This window comes from Gymnogyps californianus, chromosome 16, assembly GCF_018139145.2.
Source record: "Gymnogyps californianus isolate 813 chromosome 16, ASM1813914v2, whole genome shotgun sequence".
NCBI classification, from domain to species: Eukaryota; Metazoa; Chordata; class Aves; order Accipitriformes; family Cathartidae; genus Gymnogyps; species Gymnogyps californianus.
This window is the reverse complement of record NC_059486.1, coordinates 14,575,093-14,585,617: the sequence shown is the minus strand read 5'-3', so window position 1 is coordinate 14,585,617 and position 10,525 is coordinate 14,575,093. Positions and strand designations below refer to the sequence as shown.

At 50.0% G+C, this 10,525-nt stretch overlaps 2 protein-coding genes across 2 annotated transcripts; both read right to left on the bottom strand.

The window, feature by feature from the left end:
• Positions 1 to 280: 280 nt before the first annotated feature.
• LOC127023016 (disintegrin and metalloproteinase domain-containing protein 20-like) lies at positions 281 to 2,851 on the bottom strand. Its single transcript, XM_050906904.1, has one exon. It carries the CDS (start codon positions 2,849 to 2,851, stop codon positions 281 to 283), a length of 2,571 nt encoding a protein of 856 aa, XP_050762861.1.
• A 1,759-nt stretch (positions 2,852 to 4,610) lies between these two features.
• On the bottom strand, positions 4,611 to 6,902 carry LOC127023014 (disintegrin and metalloproteinase domain-containing protein 21-like). The gene has a single exon (XM_050906902.1). The coding sequence runs from the start codon at positions 6,900 to 6,902 to the stop codon at positions 4,611 to 4,613; it is 2,292 nt and encodes a 763-aa protein (XP_050762859.1).
• Between the last annotated feature and the right edge of the window lie 3,623 nt (positions 6,903 to 10,525).

The window sequence follows — 10,525 nt, the reverse complement described above, 5'->3', positions numbered from 1 at the left end:
GCTGCATTGAAAACAACACTCTAACTTTTACACTCTTTATTTTCTAACAGCTTCACTTTTTGCGTCCAATCCATATTTATTTACATAGTACGTGATACAAGAAGAGGAAATACTCAAGTTTTGTGTAATTAACTTTCATACAGTTTACACAGTTACGTTGTGTAAATTACTTTGTGGAAAATCTCCTGGGACTAGCAGTCCAGCTTCAGGGGCATACCCACGGGGCCTGTAGTCCTTTCCAAACCTCAGCTGGTGAGTTTCCCGCTGCTTTCATGTTTTTTTAAACATCTTCTTCTTCTTCTTCCATACTCTGCTCCTCATCTGCAGGGGTCTCACTTCTCTCTGTGGCTAAACTTGGACTGAAAAACGCAGCTATTGCCTTTCTGTATTTGGTTACAGCAATGAGGAGAGCAATCAGAATGAGGGCGATGGGAACTGTGATCCCAATTACTGTCCCAAACACTTTATTTTGGACAACCTCCACCATGGACATCACGAGAGGCGGTGGAGGGCCACTGTCCACGCTCCCTCCCAGGCCATGGAACTGGCAGTCCGGAGGAGCCCAGCCAGCTTTGCAGTGGCAGTGTTCGAGGTTGTTGCAAACCCCTTTCCCCCCGCACAAAACCTTCCCATCGCACTTCATCCTGACCATGACATCTGTGCACGTCTTGTTAATACAGATCTTTTTTGGCCCACATCTGGTGCCATCAAGCCCTCCTCCGATATCAGGTGTATCGATGCTGGCATGGTAGGCTGTGCCCCAGCACCAATCCTCAGGGCCTGGCATCTGAATGATGGTTTCAGACCCCTCCAGGACAGGTATCCTCTTCACATTGACACACTGCAGCCTTCCACACAGAGCGTTTTGGGGTTTACATCCCACAAAAGCAACTTCGGTCCCATCGCCGCCGCAGTTGCCAAATCGATCCCCTTTCATGTTCTGCTTTTTGAAGCAACTTTCTGGAGCACCCCGAGCTTCCTTCCCAAAGACTTTTCTGCACAGGTTGTCATAGGTCGCGCATTTCCCACGGTAGCAGTAGCCGTCGTCGCTGCATGGCGTCCCGTCGTGCACGTGCAAATCCTCCGGGCACCACTCGGAAGTCCCATTGCAATATTCAGGCAAGTCGCACTCGTCCGCCTCCAACCTGCACTTGTGTCCTGCAGCACGAAAGTGGCATTTCTGACAGCATTGCCCAACGGAGCAGACAGCCCCTGGCTTCAGCCTGCAGTTTTGGTGACAGCAGGGATTGCCTCGGCAGTCCTGCGACCCGCCACAGTCACACTGCTCTCCCTCATCGATCACCTTGTTGCCACAATGTTTAAAATGGAAGAGTCTGTGGGGCTCTGGGATGTTGCACAAGCAGTCGCCATCCCCTCTGCCGATCAGGTCTAAGTAGCTCTGCCTGCTGCAGTTGCTGAAAGCCTTGGCGCCGTTGAGCGAGTCTCCCGTCATGTAGCACTTGGTGGCTTTTCCGCACACACACTCCTTTTTATCGTGCTCCATCCCCAGGTTGTGACCCAGCTCATGAGTAAAAATTATTGAAAAGGTTATGAAATCTCTCCGTATATATGTTACAACGCCTGATTGATAACCAGGGTAGCAGATGCTACCTACATATGCCAGCCCAACGATTAGTCCGAAGTCCATGTAAGTAAATAAATGTGCAATGTCGTATTCCATCCTCTGAGAAAGATCCCTATTTCCCCAGTCGTTAAAATTTTTAAGAACTTCTTCTATATCCTGGCTGTACCTGATGAAGTTGCTGTGCGTCCAGATCTCCAGCCCGATCAGGCAGATGCGAATCTTCAGAGGATAGTAGTATGTTTCAGATAAATTGATCGTATCTGTAACCAGAAGCATCACGGAGGTCTCGTTGCTCCCTTGGAAGGAAAACAGATAGTGGTCCACCACAACAAATATCTCAACGTACTTGGTGTGCTTCAGTCTCTGAGACAAGTCCTGCTTTCCTAAGGCTGTTTTAGCTCCTATCCCACCCGGGTGGTTTTGGATCACCTCATCTGTCAATGCACACATCAAGGGCTTGTTCTGGGTCTTCTCTCGCCGATAGAGAAGGTGCTGGAAGGTGAGGGATCCCGGCACAGGTTCAATGCCGTAGCTCAGGTTCCCAATTTCCAGCTGCCCCCTCAGACCCGAGCAGGTGCTCAGCGTGGCGAGGGAGCCGGGGCTGCCTTCCACATAGCCCAGGTAGTAGCAGTCCTCGGGGACATGGGGCTGTTCCACCACCCTTGTCCCCCTGGGGCTGTATGTGATGACTGGCAGGTTTTTCACCAGAAGTCCTCTCTTCTGCGTGAGGTGGATGACGCGGTTCTCCCCCTCCACCCTGAGGACGTAGGACACTTCTCCCCCCACAGCTTTTCCCGCCCTGGGGGCCAGTTTCCTTGGCCGGACTATCTCATGGACAGCGTAGCCCGGCGGTGGACGATGGCTGCCTGCCCCAGGAAGGAGAGATGCCGCCAACACTGCCCAGACCCCTAGCCTGAGGAGCAGGGCTTTCCCCCGGCCGCCATGATGTGCCTGGAGCCAGCTCATCACCAATGCCTTCAAAATGGCGGTAAGACGCCTCAGGGAGGGTCCTGCCAACCCTCGCACGGACATCTTGACCCTCTCTCCCTTGAGGCACTCAGGCGGTGGCCGTGCCGGATTTATCCCCTCAGGGCTGGCACAGGACCCGACGAAGGTGCGTGCCATCCTGCTGCCCTGAGGGGCGGCTGTTCCCCTCAGTGCCCCTTGAGAAGGTTCTGGAAGCGCTGCCGCCCCTCCCAGCCACCGTGCTGCCAGCCAGCTGCGACACGAGGCCGGGATGGAACGAGGCCATGGCACGGGGGCCATGGGTGCTCCTGTGAGGTGACAGGGATGAAGGGCACCCATCCCCGCTGTACTTCCCTCACCGGGGCACTGTAGGGTGGCCGTCGCGGCCAGGGAGCTGCGGTTGATCTTCAGAGCCACTCCCCTGCCGCTCGGTGAGATTTGGGGAGCCATGCGTCCTCACCACCCCCTCCCTGTCCTCCTCCTCTTCCTCCCCAGGGGGGGATCCCTGCCCAAAGATCGCCTGTGGATCGTGAATTCGAGAATTAACCACAATAACACTCCTCACAGCAAATTAATTCTAAAAAATGTTGATGCCCCTTGGCCACCGCCTCGCCTCCTTTGCCAGTCTGTAAACCAGTGGGCTCCAGACGTTTTTCTCAATCACACACCTCTATCAGTAAAAATATTCTGAGCATGCGCCCCCAATATAGGCATATTTAGTTATTTATAAATCATATGCCTGTACTGCTGATGTTCTAATACTTTCTTTGGAGACCCCTGCTGTAAACACCACCCACAGGGCATCAGCCGGTGGTTACCCCCACACGCCTGGCCTCTGCCTGTCAGATGTCAGGCGCAGCTTTTTATACACAGAAAAACACATTCCATCATACAAACAACATGCCAGCCGCCAGCTGCACGTGAGCACCGGCAGGCAGCGACGTCTGCAGCTCTGAATTTATCATTAGCCAGGTCTACCTGGAAGTGAGCAAAAGCCCATTCCAGTGCGGTAAATTCCCTCTTCCAGCACGAAGCGCTCCTGCTCCCCAGCGTTCATCTGCTTCTTTGGGAGGTGCTGAAATGATTTTATTTTTTTTGCACCGTCCCTGTTCTGCTTCAGTGCTGCTCCTGCACCCGCTGCTCCCGGCTTGCACAGACACCTCCGCAGCAGCCTGGCTTTTTTGTCAGCTCAGCCTGGCAGGGATCGGATGGTGCCAACAGTTTCTTTGCCTGCTCAAAGCCTTCCTGCAAGCTCCTGTCCTAATGATCCTGCCAGCTTTGTACTTTCCAAAGAGGCCACTGATGTGAGCAGTAATGAATTTTTTTCCGCTCTTCTTTATTTCCTTTCAGATAATATTCCACGTCTTTTTCTCCTGTAATCAAGCCTCAGAGCCCTTTCTTCCCTCCTCCTGTCTCCCGCTTAACACCACCTGATGTTTTCAGCAGCTCGTGTTTGTTCCTGGGCTGCTGTGCCGCAGAGGAGGTGCTCAGGTATGCCCAGGATGGGCTCGAAGGTGGGCACTCCGCCTGGGACCCCGGCTCCGGAGGAGATGGCTATAGGGTGTGGAGACAGAGTCCTAGACTGTGGTGTGGACAGTTTGAACCCCTTCCTCTGAGCTGTAGTGGAGGGTCTGTGACCCAGAAGTTTCTTTGCTTGGAGGGAAGAGCAGGTGTCCTTTGGGGATTGCATGTTTAGTGGAGACGGGGATTCGCTGCTGCAGAGCCCCATGCTCTGGGCTGGGGGACAACTGTTGCTCTTGCCTTGCAAAAGGCTCTGCCTCCGCCACCCCGGGATCCTCCTTGCTCAGCCTGCGTCTGTCAGTGTAAACCAGCAGGCAGATTTTAAATTAACCTGAGCGCCCCTGTCATTTTTGTCAATGACTTTTTTTCTCCCGCGGAGGGAGGTCAAGCGAAACAATTTCATTTTGCTATTCTACAGAATAAAAACTAGGTTCCCTAACTCTACACTTGCATCTAGATCAATTTTAAATGAGTCCACTGCAGCTGGAGTCTGAATCTAGTGACTGAGTCCAGCTTTCCACTGCTGCCACGTGAAGTCCTACACAGGGGAGTTTTGACTCTCAGCTGGTTTTGAGCTGTCTTCTTCCGCCTGGTCCTTCACATCCTCCTCAGGAGCCCGTTCTCTAGCCCAAAAGTATCTGATGAGTCTGTTTAACGCTTGGGTTACTCTGAGCTTTCTCACGTGCGCAATGACAAGTGCTGCGAGCGCCAGAACAGCAACAGTTATTACGACAGTCCCGATGATGAACCTAAAAAGCCCCTTTTTAGTGACCGGTGCGGGCCCACTGTCAACACTTCCTCCAAAGCCAATAAACTGGCAGTAGGGGGGTGCCCAGCCGTTGTCACAGTGGCAGTTCCCTCTAGTATTGCAGACGCCTTTTCCTCTGCACGTTCTCTTGGCAGAACAGCGGGATGTCCAGTACTTCTCCTCAGGGACACACGTCCGATTAATGCAGATCTTCTTCTCACCGCACTGCGTGCCATCCTTAATGACTCCAGCATCCAGCACGTCCACGCCCAAGTGGTAGTCTGTGCCCCAACACCAGGTATCGCCCATCGGGGTTTGAATGATGGTTGTGTGATCTTCCAGCTGAGGTAGACGTCGGACGTTCGTACACTGCACCCTCCCACACAGGACATTTTCTAGCTTACATTTCTGAAAGTTGACATCCGCCCCATCTCCCCAGCAATTGCCAAACCGATCGCCTTTCAGGTTCACCTCCTGGAAACATGGCAGTGGAGCAGGCTTTGCTTCCTTGCCAAAGATACTCATACACTGTAATGTGCGAGATTGGCATTTGCCTGAATAACAGTACCCATCCTCAGCGCACACAGTCCCATCTTGCTTGGCCACATCTGCTGGGCAATACTCGGATGTCCCGTTGCAATACTCGGGCAAGTCACATGGACCAGCACTCTCCCTACACACTTCTCCTTCTGGAAGAGGTTTGCAATTCTTACAGCAGCCTCCAGAAGTGCAAATGCTTCCTTTTTTTTTTTTACAGGTATTGTCACAACAAAGGTCCAATTTACACTGTGCTTCTGAGCCACAGTCGCACTCCTCCCCAACCTCCAGGACACCGTTCCCGCAGCGCTGCAGTGCAAATGTCATTGCCAATTCTGGGGCATTATTAAGGCAGAATCCTTGCCCTGATGCTATAAAATCAAAATAGTGCTTTTTGCTGCAGTTGCTGAATTGATAGTTCACTGTGCCGTGTGTGCTCATGATGCATTTAGAGGTGTTTCCACATCTGCAGTATCTGTCATCGTGCTCCATGCCAAGGACAAACCCTAACGCACGAGCGACATGGACAGCAGTGTCCATGTAAGGCCGTTTTGCAAACGATGCAACAGCAGAGGCGCGTTTTCTGTCACATGCACTGGCAAAGTTGGATTTGCCACCCATGTGCAATGCTCTCGTACCGTGATCAAAGTCCATCGAGGCAAACAGACACCCCACGTCATGCACAACGTACATAAGGCTTTGCTGCTTCCGCCAAAGATTAAAATTATGCAGGACCTCGGTTATGTTTTCGGTAACACTGATAGGGTTCTTCTCCACCCAAACCTCTAGTGCAGTTATCAAAACACGAAGGCGGAAAGAATAAAACAGCCCGTCCACCAGATTGATTATTTCAATAACCTCCAGTGTCACATTAGTTATACTTCTGCCAAAGGCGTCAAACCCTTCCTTGTCCACCACGACAAGGAGCTCCAAATATCTTGTGTGCCCTGGGGGCTGGAACTGCCCTGTTGCTGTACCAGGACCTGGAAACTGTCCACCTTCACTGGGCATTTTGTACATCACCATTCCAGGAACCGCCTCCTCTCTCTGCAACACAAGATGCTCAGCCGTGGTGGAAGCTGCCAGGGGCTCGATGCTGTAGCTTGAGTTTCCAATCTGCAGCAGTCCTCTGAGCCCAGAGCAGGTAGTCAGAGTCACCGCGGAGTCCAGGATGCCTTCCACGTAGCCGTGGTAATAGCAATCTGCTGGCACGTGGGGCTGCTGGGCCACGATTTCCCCTCGGGAGTCACGAGTGAATACAGGGAAGTTTTTTATTATGAAGTCTTTCTGCCTGAGGTGAATCGTGTAATTTACCCCCTGAATGCTGATGATATAGGACACTTCGTCCTGGCTGGCTTTCCTTGCCTTGGGGCCGAGTTTCCTTGGAATGACTATCTGGTAGGCTGTGTAGCCCCAAGAGGGCTGGGGGCTGCAGTCTGCACAGGGCAGCAGGAGCCCCCGGAGCAAGAAGGAGAGGCCCAGTCCGAGGAGGAGAACCCCTCTGCCTGTCGGGGCACACCTTGGCTGTGTTTGGCTTGAAGCCATGGTCACTGCCTCCCAGGCTGAAGGAAAGCGAGGAAAATGTGGACGATGAGACATCGGAAAAGCTACCTTTAACTTAGCAGCAAAGATCCCTTCTCACCACCAGGACACCTTTCCTCAGGGTCTGTCCTCTTCTCCCCGCTCATGTCATCCAACATGCCTTTTCTTAGCTCTTCCTCAGCTACCTGTGCACCAGGGAGGTAGGACACGCCGGGAGCCAACCAGCCTGCCGCTCAACTGCAACGGAGCAAAGCAGCGCAGGGAAAGACCTGGCACGGGGTGGGAAGCCAGCGGAGAGCTGCTCTTGGGGCTGGAACGGAAGGCCCCGAGGGGCGACCGTTTCTCCAGCCCCGCTTCAAATGCAAACATTCCATGGGGAGGACAGGACCCACACCCTGGGCACCGGCACAGGCAGAAGCAAGCAGCACATTCAATACACCCTATCTCATAGCTAAGAGCCTGCTGCACCCTACTTGGGCTGACCCTGTTTGCTGAGAGCGTGACGAGACAGTGCTGCTATAGCAATTTGTTTAAAAGGGGATTAAGCGTTCATAAGTGGAAAGCAACAGAAGATTACCAGGGAAACAACGATTTGGTTGCTAGTGGGACCTTCAGCTGCAGGGTGAGAGCCTTCAGCATCTGTTGACAGATATCCTTGCAGGGCTGAGCACATCACTGAATGTTTTAACTATTTGAGGGGAGCTTTCTTGCTGGAAAGGGAGAGGCATTCTTTGGGCCACACGTCCTTCTATGAGGAGGGGAGAGTCTTCTCTTGTGTCACTTCTGTAGAGCGCTTGCAGCAGGTTTGGCTGCTTTAAATACTCCCAGGATGCTTGGAAATTGTTCTCTCACTCCCCAATGTTATGGATGCTCTGACAGTCACTCACTGTCCAACACGCTATTAACTCCTCAAAGGTACCAAGCAGATGGATGTTAACTCTTACAAAGAAAATGGTCTGGGGCACACTGGCACTCACAGCTGTCCCACTGCCTCTTTTCAGTGCCACTTTTGTTCTGTAAATGCTCATGTGACAAGGATATATTTGGTTGCTGTCAACAAGCCAGTCAAACCATGCTTGAGGATAATAAAAATATTTCCAGAGCCAGGAAGCATACAAGTGCCATGCTTGACGGCACTAGTCTGTGTTCAGAAGGCCCGACTGCCTAAGAGGCGAGGAGAAGCACTCCAGAGCTCCCTGGCAAAGCGTGCTGCCAGCCTGAACAAGGGCCGACCCGTTTCTCATCTAGCGGTGTCTCCCAAGTTGCCAGCCCTGCCACAAGTCCCCGCAGGGCTCCCGCTTCAGCCACCTCCAGCAAAGCACAGCACCCTGCGAAGATCGTCATCCTAAAGAAGCTGGTTCCTAGCTCCTGCCCCAAAGAACACGCTCGGCAGAACGGAGGAGCCGTTATACCTGACAGGGGAAATGTCACTGAACACAGAACAACTCATCCCTCCCTTCCCTGACTGCCCAAAGTCGTGGCTACAAGAAAAATCCTATAGACCTTGGGGGGTTAACTGGTAGCACTGGGCATGTACTGCTGCCATCTAATGGAAAGCAGCATTTCAAAGAGGCAATTTCAGGGTGTGTTGCCAGGCAGAGCACACGATTTTCTAGGGCTTTATCCAGCCTATCCTATCCTGTCAGTCATTCTTTCATCTCAAAGCCTCACGGCACTTCTGCAAAATATAAAGCAAAGTGCTTATTCACATTCGTAAGGCAGGCAGGGACGGAGGACCGAGCATGGCCGGACAGGTCTGGGGGTGGCAGGGGAAGCGTGGTGGCAGGAGGAGCGTGCTGCGGTTCCCTCCAGGCCACAGCTGTCCTTCCTCCCCGCTGTACTACAGGGACTTGGGAACCAAACAAAAGGAGCCAGTAACTTTTAAGTTTAGTAAAATCATTTATATACACCAATGCGTAATATTTACAATATAATACTGATCCAAAATAAACTAACATATTACAGGTAACACTGAAAAGGAGAAATGAAAACATTTTAATACACAGAAGTTAAACATGGCATATGAGGACAGACTCAGATTTCCAAAAGAAAAACCTGTAGTAATGACAGCAAAACTTTGACATGTTGCTATTTCCAATCGAAAACTCTTTTGCCTAGTCAAGTTCTTCTAACTTTTTTTTATATATATATATATAGCTTAAAATAATCAAGTCACAGGAGAAGTCAGATATACATAAAATTTTGAAAAGGTCAAATGATTTCAGAGATTTTTCTCTTAAATAAAATTCTAAAAAAAAACCTACAGAGCTTTCCCATATCCTTTTAGTGTTTGTACAAAGAATGTCTTCTTTGATCCCACACAACCCTTCCATCTCAAGATATTTACAATATTCACAGTCTGCTATAAAGGATCAGTAGATTTATTACCAAGTAAAACCTCACATAATCAAGACAAGGTATCTTGCATTTATGTCAACTGAAAAGTAAAAAACACAGGAAGGAGAAAGTAAAATACTACTTTAAAATATGTAAATGAATCCATTAAAGTGTATTTAGTTTTGAAATCTAAACCATAACTTCTTAAAGAGTAAAAAAAAAAAACCAAAATCAACTTTCTCATGGAAATAAAACCATTTGACCTTGAATCTTCAAATTGTGTTTTCTTAATCTGTCCCTCCCTACCTCCGTTTTAGATCAGGCCATTCTTATTTATCACAGACAATAAAATCTATAGTAAATCCATAAAAAGCAGTTCCTTATCACAAAAGCCCTTAGAAACTTGACTTCCCTCCAGACACCAAAAGACCTCACGGTCAATCGCAAACGTACCCACCTCACTAACAGCTTGAAATTATTCTGTTGCCTAAGTTAAGGGACCATGAAGAGAGGAGGGACCCTCTAACGCACAGTCAGATCCCATCTTCTCCGCTTATTTCTGAGCTGCCTTGGATGTCGGCGAGCAGCAGTTGCTCTCACACCCCCGAGGTGCTCCCCACTCTACCACACACACGCTGGTACTGCAGAAACAGGCTGAAGCCATTTCCTACAGACCTTTACACAACAGCGTACAAGCCTTGCTGCTGTCATCTTTAACACCAGAGAACCTGACAGAGAAAAAAAAAAAAAGACAGGTCCCAGTGTGTTACTCTGTGTTGTTCACAAGGTGCTTGGATCGCAGCAGGCTGCGGCGCGGCAGTAGTCTCTGCTGCCTGCGCTGTGTGTTGACCATGAGAGCAGCTACAATCTGATCCATTTTTCCGCTAACGACTTCTGACTCCCAAGAAACTGCCTGAGTATTTTCCTCCTCAGAGGGCAGTTACAAAGTGCTTTTGTAGGGAATTTTTTGCACTCCCCTTCTAACAAAGGTGATATCCTTTTTTATTTCTCTATTTGCCACACTTAAAAGTTCCAATACAATGAGATTTCCCAGAAAAAAACCATGGATTTCAAGTTAAAAAGGAAATGATCTATTACCTTTAAAGATTGTGTGGATGTTGACATGACCTAGAATTTAGGGCAAGGACAGAAATGCATATAATAGGGCCTGCAAACTTGCTGATACTACCAAGAAATGACAAATACTCTTGTCTCTTGCTAATTCTCTACAGTTGTCATCAATACATGTCAGTGCACAAATATTCCACGTAGTGTCAGAGGTACAATTC